Genomic DNA, 20,345 nt, shown 5'->3' with positions numbered 1-20,345 from the left:
TCTGCTTCTGTTGTCTATAAATATGACTTTTGATCTACAAACATCTCGTATCTCATTACCTGGATGATTCGGACCAACCTAGTCGCTTCCAAAAACAAGGTTTTAGTTCATCTTGATGAAATATAAGAGGAAGGAAAAAACAACATGATTATTTTCTAGGTCAAAGGGTGCCAGTATTCATATTAGTGCTCCCTCTCATTTAGGGTAGACTGTTTTACCTACAGTGGTTGTTATATTCTGCCAGATAGACTCTTTCTAAAAACACAGTTAATGGGTTCCCCTCCTAACATTCTATAGTTTTCTGCCACAGCAATGGACACTAATGACACTAATTCACAAAGTCCCTGTATTATCTTCTCAGTGAAATCAATACTATTAATAGCTAAATGTCTACACGCTCTAGGCCCTGTTGCAGTCAGGGTTCTGGAGGAAACAGAATGTACCCATGGCTGGTTCAAGTAAAGATCCTTAATGAAGTGACTACATACAGAGGTTTATTTAGAGTTAAGGGAACGAACAAGGAATGTCAAGGCATCCAGTGATTAGCAGCAGTGGGAAGCCTAAGTCTGAAGGAACTGAGTGTTGGAGATAAGAGGTCAGTTACCAGAGCCTAATGAGAGCTGGAATTGGGATGAATGGGCTGCCTACAGAAGCCGCACTTGTGGAGGGACACCACTTCTACCAGGTACAAGGTGCTGAAGTAAGCAGGGAGGAAAGTAATACCCCAACTTCTCTCTAGCCCCCTTAATCTTCTGCTGGGGCCTGTCATTGGCAAACAGGAAGTCCAGGAGATACAGTCCACTAGGGTCAGCATTCTGGGGCACAAAGCAGGGCAGAGATGGGGAGAATGAGTAGGAAATCAGGAAGGGATGAAAGGAATACCAGATGATCTGAAAGAGTTAATGTCTCTTACTTCCCTAAGTAGGAAGAACTTAAATATGGGAAAGCATCATTGTAAAGGGCATATCAGAAGCCTTCAAGCTCTATCAAAATAGTTTTAAAATTAAGGTTAATTTATAATTTTTACATTACTTGTAGACTCCATTTAAAGTCCATAAATGTGATTTCTTATTGGATTTTGAAGCATCTATATGAGCTAAATTTAAAACTCTTTTGAAGACGTTGGACAATTAGAAGCAAAACATCGGCTGGATGCAGTGGCTCACGCCTGTAATCCCAGCACTTTGAGAGGCCGAGGTGGGCAGATCACCTGAGGTCAAGAGATTGAGACCATCTTGGCCAACATGGTGAAACCCCGTCTCTACTAAAAACACAAAAATTAGCTGGGCGTGGTGGCACGCACCTACAATCTCAGCTACTGGGGAGGCTGAGGCAGGGGAATCACTTGAACCCAGGAGGCGGAGGTTGCGATGAGCTGAGATCGTGCCACTGCACTCCAGCCTGGGCAACAAGAGTGAAACTGTCTAAAAAAAAAAAAAAAAAAGAAGCAAATGTCTCTCCAGGCAATGTGCAAGATAATGATGATGAGACTGGGCAAAAGCTTGCTTTGGAAATAGAATTGGATGTTATTACTGTTTTTGTGATAAAGCTGTGATTGGCAATTAACAGAATACCTGGGCTGAACTGCAGGGAAAAATAAATTATCAAAGGCAGGAGGATTATGTATAGCATCTGGGAAACATTTCTAAATAACTTTGATGCACATCAAAGCCTAAGGACTACAGACTACATTATAAATACTCATTAATTCATACCTTCTTCAGAAGTCCCTAAAACACTCTCTGATTTCCTTCTCTCTGGCGTGATGCTATCTTCCCTTTTTCTCTTGTCTTCACCAACTTCTTGATCTTTGATATTTATCTCCCTGTAACAACGATTTGGGGAATCAAAACATATGCACAACAGCCAAGAAAATAGGACTGTACTCAAAACAAAACAAACAAACAAAAAAAACCCATATAATAGCTAGCACTAACAAGAGTGTTCTCTATGGACCAGGCATTGGTTTAAGTGCTATAATTTAACTCATTTAATTATCATAAGTATATAAGGTAGTTACCACTGCCATCCCCATTAAGCAATGAGGAAACTGAGGCACACAGAAGTTAAATTACACACCTAATAATTCCTAGAGCTGGAATCTGACCTCAGACTCACTCTGCCCTAGACTCTGCTTTCAACCACTATGCTACATTGCCTCAAAGAAAAAACAAGGCATTTTACTTAAATTTTCATGGGTGTCCTTTTCAAAACCATCATTTATTTTATCATCTTATCTTCATTTCCTGAAACTCTCTCCTAAGTGAAATATGTAAATAATTTAAGTACCTCAAAATTTAAGACCACGTTTGTCAATCTATTAAGCAGAGACCATCCCCTTGACCCAACTGGAAACTCCTTATAGGCGGAGCCATCTTATCCCTCTTCGTGGTACCTCCAGCCCCTAGCACAGTGCTTTGGACATTGTCAGTGCTCGGTGGATGCTGGTTGAACCAAAATAACATTGTTTAGGGATTATTCTGTTTTCATGTGGTGGATAGTCAAAACAAAATATGTCAAATGAGAGAGAAAATAAAGCCAGCTACAGTCAAAAGAATTTTTCCCCTCTTAATATTTTCCCACTAATAGAATCACAGGCTCAAGAGTTGGAGGAGGCCTTTGGGTTATCTTCCACCCCCGTTCAAATGCCCGAGACAGGGAATCATCCAGCCACTGCCTGAGCAGCAGTAACCATTACTAAAGTAAGTGTAAAGGCAGGCAGCTGTTCCCTTTATCAGATAGCTGTGGCTATTAGGTTTGTGCTTTACTGAATAAAAATCTGTTACTCTGCAATTTCTAGTCACTAATCAGTCTTCTGGGGCAGAAAAGTAAGCTGACTCTCTTTACTTCACAATATTTCAGGTATTTGAGGGCAGCTATCAAATTCTCCATTCCATCTGCTCTTCTCAGGCTGAGCTTCTCAGCTCCTTCAGCTGTTCTCGTATGACATGGTTTCCAGATCTCTGACTGATTTGTGGCCACACTCTTGTGTTTGTTAATATCCCTTTTAAAATGTGATGCCCAGAATGGAGCCCCACATGGGTCCTAGGACTCCTCTAAGCAGCACATTACCATCATCTGGACAGTACGTTTCTATATATCCAGCATCCATGCTGCATTGACCTTTTCAGCACTTCATCAAACAGGCCTCACAGAGTCATTGCCCATGCCTTCTCAGGAAGAATTTCTTGACTTCTCATCGTCAAGAAATTGACGGCTCAGTACTGGGCACACAAAAATAAGACATACTTCTTGCCCTCAGTAAAATTATAGTGAGCAGAAGCTTCTGATGAAAACTTCAATTAGACCAGGTCTCACACATTCTGTAATTTTGGATCTTTGACCTTTATCTTTTACAGAATCTAACATTTCCACCTGTCAAGATGATTTTGAATCCTCAGACTATTACTCATCACATCAGCATTCATTCCTAGATTTGTGTTATCTAAAAATTTGATAAGCATGCTTTTTCTGATTTAATTCAAATGACTGATGAAAATGTCAAAGGTAGCAGGGCCAAGGTACAGCAAACTTAGAAGCCTCTGTCTATACTGACATGAATCTGCTAATCAATATCTTGAGTACTGTGGGTGGTCAGAGGAAGAAGGGCAAATATGAGTGCAGACAGGTGGAGTCAGGACTGGCTTATCTAAATCAATGTAATGCCATCACCAGGCATTCATTCTCCAAGAAGTCTAAAACTTAGCCCCACTTCCCGAAAAAGAAAAAAAGGATTCCCTCTTGGGGAACAATAACCTTTCAGAGCCCTTGGGAAGGTCTTGTAGCTCCATGCTCTCCTCAGGTGGCTGCAGCCATCTTTCCAGGTCCTCATCCAGAGTAGAGTGAGCTCTGTTCAAGGACAAGTGAAGAGAATGGAGACAACAGTCATTTCCCATCTCCCTTGACAAAGATGCATAACACTTTAGAGTAGAAAGGGACCTTAAAACCTGTGCTTTCACTATACGTATGAAAAAACGAGAGTTCAGTGAGATTGTGTCTGGAGTCACAGAGGTCACTTAGATCTGACTGAAATATGCACTGGTAGGGCGCGGTGGCTCACACCTGTAATCCCAGAACTTTGGGAGGCCGAGGTGGGTGGATCACCTGAGGTTAGGAGTTTGAGACCACCCTGGCCAGCATGGTCAAACCCCATCTCTACTATAAATACAAAAATCAGCTGGGCATGGTCGCATGCACCTGTAATCCCAGCTACCTGGGAGGCTGAGGCAGGGGAATAGCTTGAGCCTAGGAGGTGGCAGCTGCAGTGAGCCGAGATCTGCACTCTAGCCTGGTCAACAGAGCAAGACTCTGTCTCAAAAAAAAAAAAAAAAAAGAAAGAAAGAAAGAAAAAGAAAGAAAGAAAGAAAAAAAGAAAAAAGAAAGAAAGAAGAAATATGCACTAAAACAGTCCTTTAACCCCTTGACAAAAAGCCTCAGCACCTATTAAGATCACTGCTTCCCGAAGTCTGATGGTAGACTCTGTTCTCAATTCTAGATCACTGAGTCAGTTTTCTACCTGAGGCTAGAACTACACATGCTTTCCTACATGTTTTCCCAAGAAAAGGCTAGAAGATGCAAGGTAGAGTATTTTAAGAAGGCCTGAAAATCCTGCCCATCTGAAAAAATATCTTCCACTCTGGCTTGGTGCCTAGATTGATCATTCACAGCACTGAGATGACTGAGCATCTGTGGAGCATCTATCTGTGGTCAGCACTGCTGGCCCTTTTGGAAAAGGAAGAGACAACAATAATAGTAGCTAACTTTTGATCACGTAAAAAGAGCTTAATTTTTTTTTTTTGAGACAGAATCTCGCTCTGTTGCCCAGGCTGAAGTGCCCTGGCACCATCTCAGCTCATTGCAACCTCTGCCTTCCAGGTTCAAGCGATTCTCCTGCCTCAACCTCCTGAGTAGCTGGGACTACAGGTGTGTGCCACCATGCCTGGCTAATTTTTTTAAAATATAATTTTAGTAGAGACGCTGTTTTGCCATGTTGGCCAGGCTGGCCTCGAACTCCTGGTTTCAAGTGATCCACCCACCTCGGCCTCCCAAAGGGCTGGGATTATAGGTGTGAGCCACTGTGCCCGGCCCCTGTAATGCCAGCACTTTGGGAGTTCAAGGTGTGTGGATCACTTGAGTTCAGGAGTTTAAGGCCAGTCTGGGCAACATGGCAAAAACCCCATCTCTACAAAAATACAAAAATTAGCTAGGCATGTTGGCATGAGCCTGTAGACCCAACTACTTGGCGGCTGAGGCAGGAGGATCACTTGAGGCCAGGAGGTCAAGGCTGCAGTGAGCAGTGTTCATGCCCTATTGCACTCCAGCCTGGGCAACAATGTGGGACTCTGTCTCAAAAAAAAAAAAAAAATTGCACTAAAATATTACTTATCTTGACTACTGAGTTTTTTTGTTGCTCCCTTCAATTTTGTATCCAAGGAGTGTATCTCCTGAGCTCACCTTAACCTAGTCCTGGCCCCAAATAATAAGGCAGAGGAGGTGAGCTGAAGTAGTTTACCCTACAACACAGGTAAAAAGAGAGCTCCAAATCAGGAACAAAGTCAGGTTTCTTGAGGCAACCTTGTACTTTTAGACTGAATTGTCTGGATGACTGCCCCCATTTTCTCTTCTAAGGCCTCTAACTAAAATGTTTTGAAAGAGACTGAAACTGTGTTTGCCTAACAAAATGAAGTAAAAATAAACAAACAAAACCCTAAAAACAACTCAAGAGAAAATAACAACAAATAACCCTATTAAAAAATAGGCAAAGAGCCAGGCATGGTGGCTTGCACCTGTAATCCCAGCAACTTGGGAGGATGGGGCAGGAAGATCACTTGAGCCTAGGACTTCAAGTTCACCCTGGGCAACATAGAGCCCATCTCTAATTTTTATATATATATATATATATAGAGAGAGAGAGAGAGAGAGAGAGAGAGAGAGAGAGCGAGCGAGAGAGAGATCATACATATGTATATATAGATATCATACATATATGTATACATATATACCTGTATATATATAGATCATACATATATATACATATATATGTATACACACACACATATGCATACATACATACACACACACAGCAAAGAACTCAGACATTTCTCCAAAGAAGATATACAAATGGCCAAGAAGCATATGAAAAGATGTTCAAAATCACTAATCATTAGGGAAGGGAAAATCAAAACTGCAGTGAGGCACCACCTCACACCCATTAGGATGGCTACTATATTTAAAAAAAAAAGAGCTTCCACCCCCACAAAAAGAGAGAGAAAATAACAAGTGTTGGCAAGGATATGGAGAAACTGAAACCCTTGTGCACTGTTGGTGGGACTGTAAAGTGAGGCAGCTGCTATGGAAAATAGTGTGGCAGTTCTCAAAAAATTAAAAATAGAATTACCATATGATCCAGTAATACCATTTCTGGGTATATATCCAAAAGAATTGAAAGCAGGATCTCAAAGAGATATCCGTACACTCATGTTCACAGTAGAATTCTTCACCATAACAAAAGGTGGAATCAACCTAAATATCCATCAACAGATGACTGGATAAATGAAACATATTACTCAACCTTAAAAAGGAAGGAAACGCTGACACATGCTACAACATGGATGAACTTTGAGGACATTATGCTAAGTTAAAATAAGCCAGTCACAAAAAGACAAATACTGTATGATTTCACTTATGTAAAGTATCAACAGGAGTGAAACTCAGAAACAAAAAGCAAAATGGTGGTGGCCAGGGTGTGGGAAGAAGAGAAAATGGGGAGGGTTTTTTTCTGTTTTTTTTTTTTTTTTGTGACAGAGTCTCACTTTGTCGCCCAGGCTGGAGTGCAGTGGCACCGTCTCGGCTCACTGCAAGCTCCGCCTCCTGGGTTCACGCCATTCTCCTGCCTCAGCCTCCGAGTAGCTGGGACTACAGGCACGCACCACCACGCCTGGCTAATTTTTTGTATTTTTAGTAGAGACGGGGTTTCACCGTATTAGCCAGGATGGTCTCAATCTCCTGACCTTGTGATCCGCCTGCCTCGGCCTCCCAAAGTGCTGGGATTACAGGTGTGAGCCACTGCGCCCGGTGAAAATGGGGAGTTTTTAAATGGGTATAGAGTTTCAGTTTGCAAGATGAAAAGGTTTGGGACATTACTTGCACAACAATGTGAATATACTTATTAATGTGATTGGACCTTGCACTTAAAAATGGTTAAGATGGTAAATTTTGTTATATACATTGTATCACAATTAAACATTTTTAAAGCAAAAAAAAAGCAACCCTTTAGGAATAGGGGCCACTAGGATAGTATGAAAGAGGACCACTTTTTTCATTTCTTATTTGTCAATATTAGAAAAAAAACTAATATAAACTAATACAATTTTTAAAATCCTTTCAAAAGTCCAGCTTTTCCTGTTACCTCTCTGTGTCCTCTCCCAGATCTCCAGTTTCTTTGGACAAAAGCATACTACTATCTTCTTTTTTACTGTCAGTTTCTTGTTCTTCTAAGTGCCTTTGATCTAAAAGCAGTTGAAAGAATTAACTTTATTAGAATGAAAAAAAAATTTGAGAAAGGTTGCCTTTAAAATAGAGTTCAAAAATTAAGGCCAATCAGTGGTCCCTGAAGTGTGCAATGCATTAGCTCCCCTGTTCCCACGAGAGCAGGGGGCCAGGTGGCAGTCTGCAGGCCACCTGTATTTGCAACAGCTGCTTCTGGGGTCTTGGAAGCTTTTCAGTGCCAGATGAAGCTACAGGAAACCTTGCTTGTGCCAAGGCTCAAGGGAGACAGAGGAAGCAGAAGAAAGAAAGGGCACATAAAATAGGAGGCAAGCAACCATGAAAACAAAATGCACAAATTTACTTTGGGGACCATCTTGTTCTCCACTTGTTAGATGTTTCTAAGTTGGAGTTCTAGGAAAGGAATTTGGGTGGGGAAGGGATGTACCCTTTAATGTATGCCAAGCATTTTACATATGCTATCTCATTCCATCCTGCCAGCAGTCCTATAAAGGGAAGAGGACTAACATTTGCTAAGTATTTGAAAATGTTAGTACTTGTACATGGCTCTGTACATGGAGCTAATATGTACTTCATGAGACAGAAATTATTGTCCCCATTTTACAGATTAAGACAACTGAGGCTCAGAAACAGTAAAACAGCTTGCCATACAAGTAACTATAAAGTCAGACTTGAGGTGGAGTTGTGCCTGACCTCAAGGTCACACTTCCCTATAAGTACCACTGTGTTGCCAGGGACAGCGTTACAAGAACCTGATGAAAAGGATCTAGGTAGTTCGCTTACCATTTGCAGTGCCTCCTGCATCACTTGCTGTGTTCTCATGCAACACCGTGGATGAGCCCTGCTGCTGTTTCAAGAGCTCTGTCACAACACAAAAGCCAAAGGAAACATTTCCTCCCTTGCATGTCCTGCCATTCTCTAGAGCAGTGGTTCTCGAAGGGTGATCCTTAGACTAGCAGTATTAACATAACCTGGAAACTTGTTAGGAATTCTCATTCTCAGGCCTCTTCTCAGACCTGCTGAATCAGAAACTCTGGGGGTCTAGCAATGTATGTTTTAACTAGCCCTTCAGGTGATTCTGATGCCTAATAAAATTTGAGAACCACTGCTTTAGGGCATTCCAGGTTTGAAAGGAATTCTTCAAGCATGACAAAATCCCACACGACACTCAAAATAGAAATGATGATGATCATACATAACACTTGCAGAACCCTAGGTGTCAGGTTCTGTTTCTAAGCACTCACGTACATTAATTCAGGATGAATGTTCACAATTAATCTTCACAACAACCCTCTGAGATAGACTGTGTTATTGTTACTCCTATTTAGCAGATGAGGAAATTCAGGTTAAGGAACTTGCCTAAAAATCACACAGACAGTAAGTGGTAAAATTGGGAACTGAATCCAGGCAGTCTAGCTCTAAGGTTTACGCTCTTAATCTCTATTTTATAGTCTCTCAAAAAGTAACATCAAAACAATCTAAATGTTTTCCCATCTCTATTCGCCTACACTTCATATTTTTTACCTGGTTTATGAAAAGACAGAAGGCAGGCTGGGCATGGTGGCTCATGCCTGTAATCCCAGCATTTTCGGAGGCCGAGGCAGGTGGATCACTTGAGGTCAGGAGTTCAAGACCAGCCTGGCCAACATAGTAAAACCCCGTCTCTACTAAAAACACAAAAATTAGTCAGGCATGGTGGCACACATCTGTAATCCCAGCTACTCAGGAGGCTGAGGCACAAGAATTGCTTGAACCCAGGAGGTGGAGGTTGCAGTGAGCTGAGATGATGCCACTGCATTCCAGCCTGGGCGACAGGGTAAAACTCTGTCTCAAAAAAAAGAAAAGAAACAGAAAAGATGGAAAGCAAAGAATATCCATCATTTCCAGTTCCTAAAGAAATACTCAGTCTGGCCAGGAGCAGTAGCTCACACCTGTAATCCCAGCACTTTGGGAGGCTGAGGTAGGTGGATCACCTGAGGTCAGGAGTTTGAGATCAGTCTGACCAACATGGTGAACCCCATCTCTACTAAAAATACAAAACATTAGCCGGGCATGGTGGCTCATGCCTGTAATCCCAGCTACTCGGGAGGCTGAGGCAGAAGAATTGCTTGAACCCTGGAGGTGAATGAAGGTTGCAGTGAGCTGAGATCGCTCCATTGCGCTCTAGTCTGGGCAACAAGAGTGAAACCCTGTCAAAGGAAAGGAAAAAGGAAAAAGGCAAGGCAAGGAAAAAGGCAAGGCAAGGCAAAGCAAGGAATACTCACTAGACTAAGACAAGCATCTGCTAACTCAGTATGCTGCTTTATCCTCAAAGTGCTCTGCAAAGCAGAGCAAGCTGGGAGGCAGCATAGACAAGCCACCCTGAGCTCGTTGGCATGGTCCTCTTCTGTGCTGGTGCAGGTCTTCTCCCTTCCTGCAGTGCAGGAAGCAGCCCTACCTGGCAGCCATGGGTGTCAAGGGTCCCCATAAGATCATTTAATATAATTTGAAATTTTAAAAATCCATTTTTGTCCTTGTTAAAAGTAGTGCAGATCTTAAACGATCATCTGTATCCTAGTTCCAAAGAACCTTCCACTTTGTGCACCTGTCAGGTGCTTTGGATGTAAGCCCTCCAAAATAGCAGTTGAGAGTTCCAGTAACTTTCCAAATGTCTCTTTAGGGGAAACAACAGAGTGATGATACATAGTAATTGGGCGGGCAAGCCCATTATCAGAAGAAACTACTCAAGTGCCCTCTGCCCTTTGTCTTTCTGCAAAATTACCGACCCATCTCAAAGTGCAGACATCACCTAGAAACCCATAAGCTAAATGAGGCCCAGATAATTCCCATAAGTGAAATGAGGGAAGGCTTCTGCAAACTGTGCTGGGGTGCAGCAGCACCATGAGGCCAGAGTCCAGGACAAAGTCTGGTAACACAGCTGCTGAAATGGAGGAGGTGAATGGAAGGTTTACACAGCAACTACAGAGGGAAGACAGCAGGATCCAGAGAAAAAGTATCAGCTATGGTCAAACTGCAAAGGAGCCTACAATACTGCCTTAAACTACGACCAAGAACAAATAATACTAAGAATCTACCTGAGCAGAACACGTGTGGAGTGACCTCCACTCTCAGCAGTACTGTTATTTTAAGGAGAGCAACCAGAAAGGAGGAATTCGCAAGGACTGCCTGGGGAATTCCAGATATGGAAAGCAGGGGTGGGAGTGTGGGCTCTAAGAGCCTGACCCAACAACTCTGTGACTCTACAACACTGTGGCACTGGGGGAAGGGTAAAGTGAAGCAAGAAAGGTCCTATGACCATGGAAAAAGAAAGAAACCAAGGAAGGTCTGACAGCACTGACTGGCTCCACCCACATTCATCAGGCCAAGGGACAGGAGCTAAGGGTTATGACAATAAGCCTGGAGAGAGCTGTCCACTGAGTCAGACCTGAAAATTCTGATTTACCTCCTCCTTTATGAAACACAAAACCTCAGAGACCCTGAAAACCAAGGGGTGCCCCTCAGGAAATTCTCTATAGGTCCCATAACAAGAACTGGACTATCCAGAGTCTGATGAGATCCATTTTCTGAGGGTGAAGGGCTGGTTGGCCAGGCTGTCAAAAAGGAGCAGTCAGGTCTTTCCTAGGAAAACAGACCACCTGCCCCCAGTTTCCATAACCATGCAACATTTACTTTCAGCATCAGACCAGCTGGACAGGGCCAGCCAATCAGCTGCAAAAAAAATTTGGTTGGTACTGCTCAGTCTCTGCCTGAAAATTCTGGTATCTTTAGGTTTTGTGCCACTGACTTCCCTGTTCTTAGGAGGGGGATTTATTCACAATTTCAATACCTTTAATACCTACAGCTAATGGCAAAACTGAAAGCACAGGTGTCTTGGCCTGGGCAGCCAGACCTCAGGCCTCAAAGGAATGGCTGGTTTGGTCTGAAAAGGAGATAAGAACTCCTTTAATAAAAGAAATTCATCATAATAAACCCCTTGAATGTTATTTCCCCTTAGATTCATCAACATAAGTCCTTTAAGTAACAAAATGACAACTGATACAAGCCAATCATCCTGGCCAGGCTGTGGCTCATTTTATTGGAAAATTGCCCCTTCCTAAATTTTGGAAAACTGCCCCTTCCTATATTCAACCAGGCTGTCACAGAGCCTTTGATACTAGTGTTCATACTTGAGACAAAGACACCATATTGTGGTCAGTGACATAACTAACAGGGCCGAGAAGTATATTCTGTGTTGAACGTCTCTTACCAATTTCATCAAGTAGTTCCTGAGATGGTGGCGGCAGCTCATCAATGTGATGCTGTGAGAAGGCTTCTACTAGTTCTTAAAAAAGGCAAAAGGGAAAATGTCTTAACACCTCTCTGGACCTGAACTGAATTTTTCTAGGCTCTCACATAGACTTGACTGAGGATTTCTCTCAATGACGAAACAAACTAAGGAGGAAGGAAACCTCTTACATAATAGTTCCAGTAGAGACCTCCTAACATGTGAATGGTCTTTACTCCCCACTTTTACCCCAATCCCTTTCCTTTCCTACATCAGCCCTTACCCTGGTACTGCTTGATCGATGCCCCTCTCTTCCTAAGGATATTTTACAAATTCTTACTAAGTGGCTCAATCTGGACCAGGGCTGCTGGAGGAATACAGAGGTTCTGGACCAGCCAAAATGAACAAAAGCACAAAGTAGGAGGCCTTTAACTAAATATTATCAGGCCAGGGGATTTAGAGGCAATCATACTTTGGGTCTTGCCCCAAGTGCTCAATTATAACATTAACCAAACCTCAACATAATTTACAAAATCTCTATCCCCCTGAGGGAAATTCCAAGAGTTATACCAAAGACAGAAGACGTTAAAATTAAAGTAATAAAGGTAATATGCCTCAAGACTGCTAATATTCTCAGACCTCGTGATTTGGAAACTGTCTTCTAAGAATCTATCCTAAGGAAAGGATCGGAGGTACAGATAAAAAATTATGTACAAAGAGCAAAAAGTGGAAAATGATATAAATCTTACACGTAAGAAAATGGTTAAGCAACAAGTAGAATGGACTATAACTACTAAATATATTTATGAGCAATTTTTAATAACAAGGGAAAAGCCTCAAAATATATCAAGGGAATAAAGCAGTCCAGAACTGATACACAATATGATCTCACTATGCTAAAACACATTATTATATATTTATAAAAATATTTAAAATATATGCAAAAAAAAGTACGTGAGGTTAAAAAAGTATAGTCACCTTCTTTTTTAAGCTTTTATTTATTCTCCAAGTTTTCTACAATGAGTGTGTTTTACTTTTATAATCATGGGGAAAACAGCATTTCTGTCTGAACCTATTGTGGCATCAAAGATTGATAAGCATCAATTTAAGCCTCCTAGATTATAAACTTCTATTTTGATATTAAACACAGGGTACCTTTAGGCAGGCTCCTTCTCTGGGTGGCATGGGGTGGTGATGAGTCACATGCCTTAACAGGGCTGGAGGATCCAGCCCCAATAAATGAAGACAATCTTTTCTATAAGAGATAAACATGGTAACTGTCATGTGTGTTGAGCTAAAAAGGCATATGCATGCAGCTCAGTCATTTCTAGTTGTTTTGTTGATCAAGTCAAACTCACTCACATGTCACCTCCTCTGGGAAGCCTTCCTTTTTTTTTTTTGAGATGGAGTCTCACTCTGTTGCCCAGGCTGGAGTGCAGTGGCACAATCTCAGCTCACTGCAACCTTCGCCTCCCGGGTTCATGCAATTCTCCTGCCTCAGCCTCCCAAGTAGCTGGGAATACAGGTGTGTACCACCACGCCCAGCCAATTTTTTTTTTTTGTATTTTTAGTAGAGACGGGGTTTCACCATGTTGGCCAGGCTGGTCTCAAACTCCTGACCTCAAATGATCCACCCACTTCAGCCTCCCAAAGTGGTGGGATTACAGGTGTGAGCCACCACATCCAGCCTGGGAAGCCTTCTTATCCCTGACTGCCTCCTCAGCACTCAGTACTTACCGCTGTATTACATCAGGCCTGTCTTTCTCACTAGACAGTGAGTTCCTTAGAGGTAGGGATTATGTCTTATTGACACTGGGATGCCTTGAAGAGGGCCTGACATGGTGCCCGGCACTTAGAATCTCCCCAATTAACGGTTTGTTAAATGAACACATAAAATTCCTTGTCATTTCCCTACTTCAAAGTGAGACCTTTTTCGAGCCAAATGCCAAAAAAGTTGACAATTTTTCATAAAGGAACTTGTACTTTTCTTTCTTTCTTTTTTTTTTTTTTGAGACAGGGTCTCACTCTGTCGCCTAGGCTGGAGTGTAGTGGTGCAATCACAGTTCACTGCAACCTCGACCTCCTGGGCTCAGGTAATCCTCCCACCTCAGCCTCCTGTGTAGCTGAAACTACAGGCACATGGCACCATGTCCCGGCTAATTCTCTGTATCTTTCGTAGAGATAGGATTTCGTCATGCTGCCCAGGCTGGTCTCAAACTCCTGAAATCAAGGGATCTGCCTGCCTTGGTCTCCCAAAGTGCTGGGATTATAGGCTTGAGCCACTGTGCCTGGCCAGAACTTGTAGTTTTCCTGAAGAGGCTACACATATGAGAAAGGGAGAGGAAAAGAAAAAAAAAAAAAAAAGGAGGAAGAAGTAGAAGAGGAGAAGAAGGCAGTATACCATTAAGTGTTTTTCCTGCAGGTTATTAGTTCAGGAGTTCAGGGAACAGTAGAGATCGATCAAAACTCTCAGGGAAGTAACCAGGAGAGGCTTTAAGGAGGAAGCAAAACTTAAGCCTCCCATAATATAGACTCAAGAGAGGAGTCCCAGGGAACCCAGGAGAGGACCCAGCTTATTTCTTCCCTTCTTAATGAATTTGGAGAAATCTTGGCAGTTTGGGTCACTGGCCCTTTGGGCTGACTCCATGAGTTTGTAATGTGGAATTGATATGCTTACAAGACCAGGCAGTCTTGAAGGGCAAGTTTCAGAGGCAGTAAGGAGAGAATCCAGTTTCTTTGCTCTTTCTCGGACGCTTATAAATTCATCAGACAAAGTTTGAATAAATTCTTGACTGTTCCAGCAAGAGGCAGACTCTGTCTTAACCTGAAATGTGATACTTTCAATGCAGTCTTTATACTGACTGGCAGCTGAAGAAACTGACCCTGTTGGAGAAAAGCAGGAGGTTACTGTCTGAATCCTTTATATTATTTCTCTTTTTTCCCTTTTTTCATTCGTTTTTGTTTTTTTCTGCCCCAATATGATGTGCAGAAATGAATCCTTTATATTAAAAAAAAAACAAAAGAAAACATCCAAACCCACAAACTTATACCTATACTAAGGATTTTCCAAATTGCTAATAACTAAAATAAGGCCAGGTGCGGTGGCTCACACCTGTAATCCCAGCACTTTGGGAGGCCAAGGGGGGCGGATCATGAGGTCAGGAGATTGAGACCATCCTGGCTAACACGGTGAAACCCCGTCTCTACTAAAAATACAAAACATTAGCCAGGTGTGGTGGCCGGCGCCTGTAGTCCCAGTTACTCAGGAGGCTGAGGCAGAAGAATGACGTGAACCCGGGAGGCAGAGCTTGCAGTGAGCCGAGGTTGCACCACTGCACTCCAGCCTGGGCGACAGAATGAGACTCTGTCTTAAAAAAAAAAAAAAAAAATTACTGAAATAATCATTGACACAGTTCCTCATGGTATAAAAAATAATAGTCTCTAAACTTGTCCTCTAAACTTTATCAAAATAAAATAAAGGGAGATTTTTTAAACCACAAATATATTGGAAGTAAGGCCACTAAAGACAGGATATTTGATGCTGGTTGCATATGGTTGCAGGACTTAAGAACTATATAAAATTTAAGCACAAGGTACTGTTTTAAGTTGCAAACTCTACAAAGCTCAATGTTTTTGTTCTAAATTCAGTAGCACTTAGAGGAGACCTAGTATTTGCATGGCTTTACCACTGCAGTTCTAACCAAAACCTCCTAATGGCTGCCCAATAATCACCACCACCATCACCCTGCCCCCTTGGCCTACAATGGGATTACCCAGCTTTGGCCCTAAGGAAAAACCTTTGCACTGTGACAACACAGCCATCAGCTGTGATCCCACAGCTTGGCTTCCCAGAGCCAATGGGCTGGGGCTGTAAGTTCTTCTCCCCAAACACTTCTTTTCCCTGTGATTACCTGGGCTGAGTGGAGTGCTGACACTGGTAGGTGCATGGTTTATTTTGGGTGTTTTGCATGAAGCTTCCTTAAAAGAGCTGTCTGGTTCATAGGAGATACTAGACAGGTCTTGAATGTCTGTCAATGATCTAAAGAATTAAAAGCACACAATAATGATGAGAAGATGGCTAGAAAAATCAAACAATATATTCCTGACAGGTATTTTTTAAGTATATTCTTAGCAAAATTTGTATGTGGCAATAGGCCAGAATTAGAGAATATCTTAGAACATCTTATATATCTGAAAGAGAATATTAGAGAACATATTTAAAAGAGATTGTAACTTTTTAAAAAATATTCTTTATTACCACAGAGATTTTTTTTTTTTCTTTTTTTGAGACGGAGTTTTGCTCTTGTCACCCAGGATGGAATGCAATGGCACGATCTTGGCTCACTGCAACCTCCACCTCCTGGGTTCAAGTGATTCTCCTGCCTCAGCCTCCCGGGTAGCTGGGACTACAAGCGTGTGCCACCACGCCTGGCTAATTTTAGTATTTTTAGTAGAGATGGGATTTCACCATGTTGGCCAGGCTGGTCACAAACTCCTGACCTCAGGTGATCAGCCCGCCTTGGCCTCCCAAGGTGCTGGGATTACAGGCGTGAGCCACCACACCTGGCACCATAGAGACTTTTTTTGCCAGATATTGTAACTTTAAACATATCAGCAGCTTAAAATAAACTATTTACATAGATGAAATATTCCATATTTCCAGGATATTTATGTGGAAAACAGATTTAACCTACCTTAAGCATAAACTTATTATTATCGTCACTACATTTCCTTGAATGTAAGCTGCTATTAGTTATAAATCACATCACCAATTTGATAACAACTTTTTGGTGAAAGAAGCAGCATACTCACATTAAGTCTACACACAAAAATGGAAAGATTCTTACAAACAAGAATATACTATTCCCTTAAAACCAAGACTTTACACAAGCATCCCTAGACACTCTCTTTGGTGATCGTACATGTCTTTCTCTTTCAGTTCCTTTAGTGACTCTTTTGATGTCTCTTCTTGTTCATCTTCAGTACTGTGAGAAAGAAAGTAAGAAAATTACATAAATCCCCTCTGTGAACAAAGTACACTAACTTGGTACAAGGAACCAGTTGATCAGCCCAGTGTGAGACGCAGAGGAAAGGGCACTAAGCTCAGGAGTAGAAAGTGTGAGTTCTGTACTGGGCACAGTGGCTCATGCCTGTAATCCCAGCACTTTGGGAGACTAAGGCAGGTGGGTCACGAGGTCAAGAGATTGAGACCATCCTGGCCAACATAGTGAAACCCCGTCTCTACTAAAAATACAAAAATTAGCTGGGCGTGGTGGCATGCACCTGTAATTCCAGCTACTCAGGAGGCTAAGGCAGGAGAATCGCTTGAACCCGGGAGGCAGAGGTTGCAGTGAGCCGAGATCGCGCCATTGCACTTCAGCCTGGGCAACAAGAGTGAGACTCCATCTCCAAAGAAAAAGAAAAAAAAAAAAAAAAAAAGTGTGAGTTCTGGTTCTGGCTGTACTACTAGCTGTAAGTTCTCTGAGTGTCTGGGCCTGGGCCTCAATTTTCTCTCCAGAGATTGAATAAATACTCTCTAAGGGTCAGCTCTGAAATCAGTTAAAGACTCTATATGACCGTGAGCAAGTTCATGAGAAAATCAACAGAGCACAGGAACTTTGCTGGGAGGTGAGATATTGGAGCAAAGGGGCACAGCCACGAGGCCTTAGCACCTGTAAGAAGCTTCCTGGTATAGTGTACTAGGAGAGGCCAGAGAGGCTTGTACCAAAAAATGGCCAGAATAGTGAAGATAAACTTGACCCGTTTCTACTTTAACCAATACTTAAGATTCAATTTCAGTACTCACTGAACATTAACTATAAGGCAGATCCCATGCTAAATCCTTCCATATGTTTTCGCATTTTTTTTTTTTTTGGGACAGAGTCTCGCTCTTGTTGCCCAGGCTGGAGTGCAGTGGCATGATCTCGGCTCACAGCAACCTTCGCCTCCTGGGTTCAAGCGATTCTCCTGCCTCAGCCTCCCAAGTAGCTGGGATTACAGGCATGCGCCACTACTCCCAGCTAATTTTTTGTATTTTTAGTAGAGACGGGGTTTCTCCATGTTGATCAGGCTGATCTCAAACTCCTGACCTCAGATGATCCGCCTGCCTTGGCCTCCCAAAGTGCTGGGATTACAGGCGTGAGCCCCCGTGCCTGACCTTCTCATTTTTAATCCTTGCAAAAATCCTGTGAGACCAATGATATAAATGAAAGATCACGGATTTGGGGTTGAGTTGTGACTTTATTCTGTTTCCAAAAATGTTTGTTTCTCCTTCTAAGCACATAATAGAACAGCACTTTTTGGCCCTCTTGATTTACATAAATGACCACAGGACTTGTTTTAACCAATAAAATACGAGTGAAAGCGATGAGTCATTTCTGGGCAGAAACTTTAACAGCCAGTGCACAACTCACCATTTTCCATTTTTCCTGCCTTAGCAATGAAGGAAGCACAAAAACAGGGCCTCCCTCAGCCTAAGTCTGATAGAAGGTAATACAGCACAGAACATTCCTGGCCAAGCCATGAGCCACGGAAATGAAGCAGGAGCAAAGAAGAAACCTGTTTTAAACCACTAAAATTTGGGAGTTGTTTACTATATATAGCATAATCTAGTCTATCCTGACTGACTAGCTGTGTGACCTTAGAAAAAAATATTTAAACTCTCTGAACTTTGCTTTCCTTATTGACAAAATGGAGGCAATAGTATGTGCCTCACGGGGTTGTTAATGTGGATTAAATTAGACAATGAAACAGTGCCTGGCATATGCTAGATATTTAGGAAATACTAGCTGTAATAATTATAATTAAGGAAATTGAGGCCCAGAGAGAAGAAAATAAATTGAATGTTATTGTGCCAGATACTTTATATCAACTATGAATTTTTTAATTTAAACTTTTCTTTTGAGGTAATTGTAGAGTCACAGGCAAGAAATACACTTTACCGGCTGAGTGTGGTGGCTCACGCCTGTAATCTCAGCACTGTGGGAGACTGAGGCAGGTGGATCACCTGAGGTCAAGAGTTTGAGGCCAGCCTGGCCAACATGGTGAAACCCCATCTCTACTAAAAATACAAAATTAGCCAGGTGTGGTGGCATGCACCTATAATTCCAGCTACTTGGGAGGCTGAGGCAGGAGAATCGCTTGAACCCGGGAGGTGGAGGTTGCAGTGAGCTGAGATCATGCAACAAGAGTGAAACTCCATCTCAAAACAAAAACAAAAACAAAAACACTTTACCCACTTTATCCCAATGGTAACATCTTGCAAATCTATAGGACAGTATCACAACCAGGATATTGACATTGATACAGTCAAGATACAGAACATTTCTACCACCCTCATATTTCTGGTTTACAGCTATACTTACTTCCCTCCTTTCCCCACCCCTTCCTTAACCGCTGGCAACCACTCATTTGTTCTTTATTTTTATAATTTCATCATTTCAAGAATGTTATATTAATGGAATCACACAGTAAATAACTTTTTGGGATTGCTTTTCCTACTCAGCATAATTCTCTGGAAATTTAGCCAAGTTGTTGCATGTATCAATAGTTTATTCCTTTTCACTGCTGAGTAGCACTCAATGGTATGGATGTACCAAAGTCTGTTTAATCATTTACTTGGTGAAGGACATCTGGGTTTCCAGTGTGGAGATATTATGGATAAATTTGTTATAAATGTTCCCATATGTATTTCTGTGTAGATGTAAATTTTCATCTCTCTGGGATAAATGCCCAGGAGTTATATTATTACTTTAAGTTCCTATTGTCAACATTCTCAGTAAGGATTCTTATCCCTACTTCACAGATGGGAAAATAGAATAGAGTGGCTGAGAACCTTGACAAGGTCACATGAACAGAAAGTCAGAGTCAGGATCTAAGTAAAGGTGATGACTCTACCCCTCAAATTGTACTGCACAAGTCCTAACAAAGCTAAGCTGCCCAAAGCTAACTTTGATAAGATAGTAGCTAATACATTTGAAGACAAGCAATATATAAGCACGGGGCATTATCACCATTTAACACCACATCTATGAGTCTGAAACCGCATAAGATAAAACAGCCCATACCTTCGTATAGGTTGAAATTGAGACCTGGGCAAAATCTCAGCATTCTTTCCAAGAATTTTTCTCATCTGGAACTTTTCCTCACCTGAAAGCATAAAATAATTTTTTTTTTTTAACTGATCTTTGTCAAGCCAAATTATTATCATCATTCCCTAGAATGTCCCTTTGTCTGGTCCAGATTTAGAAATAATCCGGATAAGCAAAGTGCTGCCCTAATTGGGTTTGGATTGAGTGCTATAGAAGAGGTTTTTGCTCTGAAAGTTTATTTTCCTTGCTCAGAGCACAGAACTATATTCTGACACTCAGAATACAATCAAGTTATTTACTAGCCTTTCAGTTATAACCACAGTTATTTCTGGAGACAAACGTTGTTTTGTCCTTTTAAGAAGGCAAACTGACCGGGTTCCTGTGAACAGACAGCAGGGGGCGTTGAAAACAAGAACTGTTTGTTAACTAAACAGTCCCGAACTTTAACTATGCCACTTGGCCATCAAACACCACCTAAAGAGTAG

General features: G+C 41.9%; 1 protein-coding gene across 6 annotated transcripts in view; it reads right to left on the bottom strand.

Annotated features, from left to right (window-relative positions):
- LOC105476912 (testis expressed 14, intercellular bridge forming factor) overlaps positions 1 to 20,345 on the bottom strand; it is a 146,001-nt gene that overhangs the window by 1,380 nt on the left and 124,276 nt on the right. For all 6 annotated transcript variants that reach the window (XM_071082855.1, XM_071082856.1, XM_071082860.1 and 3 more), the window contains 11 exons: positions 19,837 to 19,918; positions 16,693 to 16,755; positions 15,682 to 15,809; positions 14,448 to 14,653; positions 12,926 to 13,025; positions 11,753 to 11,827; positions 8,290 to 8,367; positions 7,409 to 7,508; positions 3,757 to 3,849; positions 1,716 to 1,825; positions 60 to 111 (listed from right to left, as the gene is read on the bottom strand). In XM_071082855.1, the coding sequence (XP_070938956.1) occupies positions 60 to 111; positions 1,716 to 1,825; positions 3,757 to 3,849; positions 7,409 to 7,508; positions 8,290 to 8,367; positions 11,753 to 11,827; positions 12,926 to 13,025; positions 14,448 to 14,653; positions 15,682 to 15,809; positions 16,693 to 16,755; positions 19,837 to 19,918 (1,087 nt within the window). The remainder of the gene's footprint in view (positions 1 to 59; positions 112 to 1,715; positions 1,826 to 3,756; positions 3,850 to 7,408; positions 7,509 to 8,289; positions 8,368 to 11,752; positions 11,828 to 12,925; positions 13,026 to 14,447; positions 14,654 to 15,681; positions 15,810 to 16,692; positions 16,756 to 19,836; positions 19,919 to 20,345) is intronic.

The sequence above is a fragment of the Macaca nemestrina genome, chromosome 17, assembly GCF_043159975.1.
Source record: "Macaca nemestrina isolate mMacNem1 chromosome 17, mMacNem.hap1, whole genome shotgun sequence".
Classification (NCBI taxonomy): Eukaryota; Metazoa; Chordata; class Mammalia; order Primates; family Cercopithecidae; genus Macaca; species Macaca nemestrina.
Note: the sequence above shows the minus strand (reverse complement) of the source record. Positions and strands in the feature narration are given on the sequence as shown.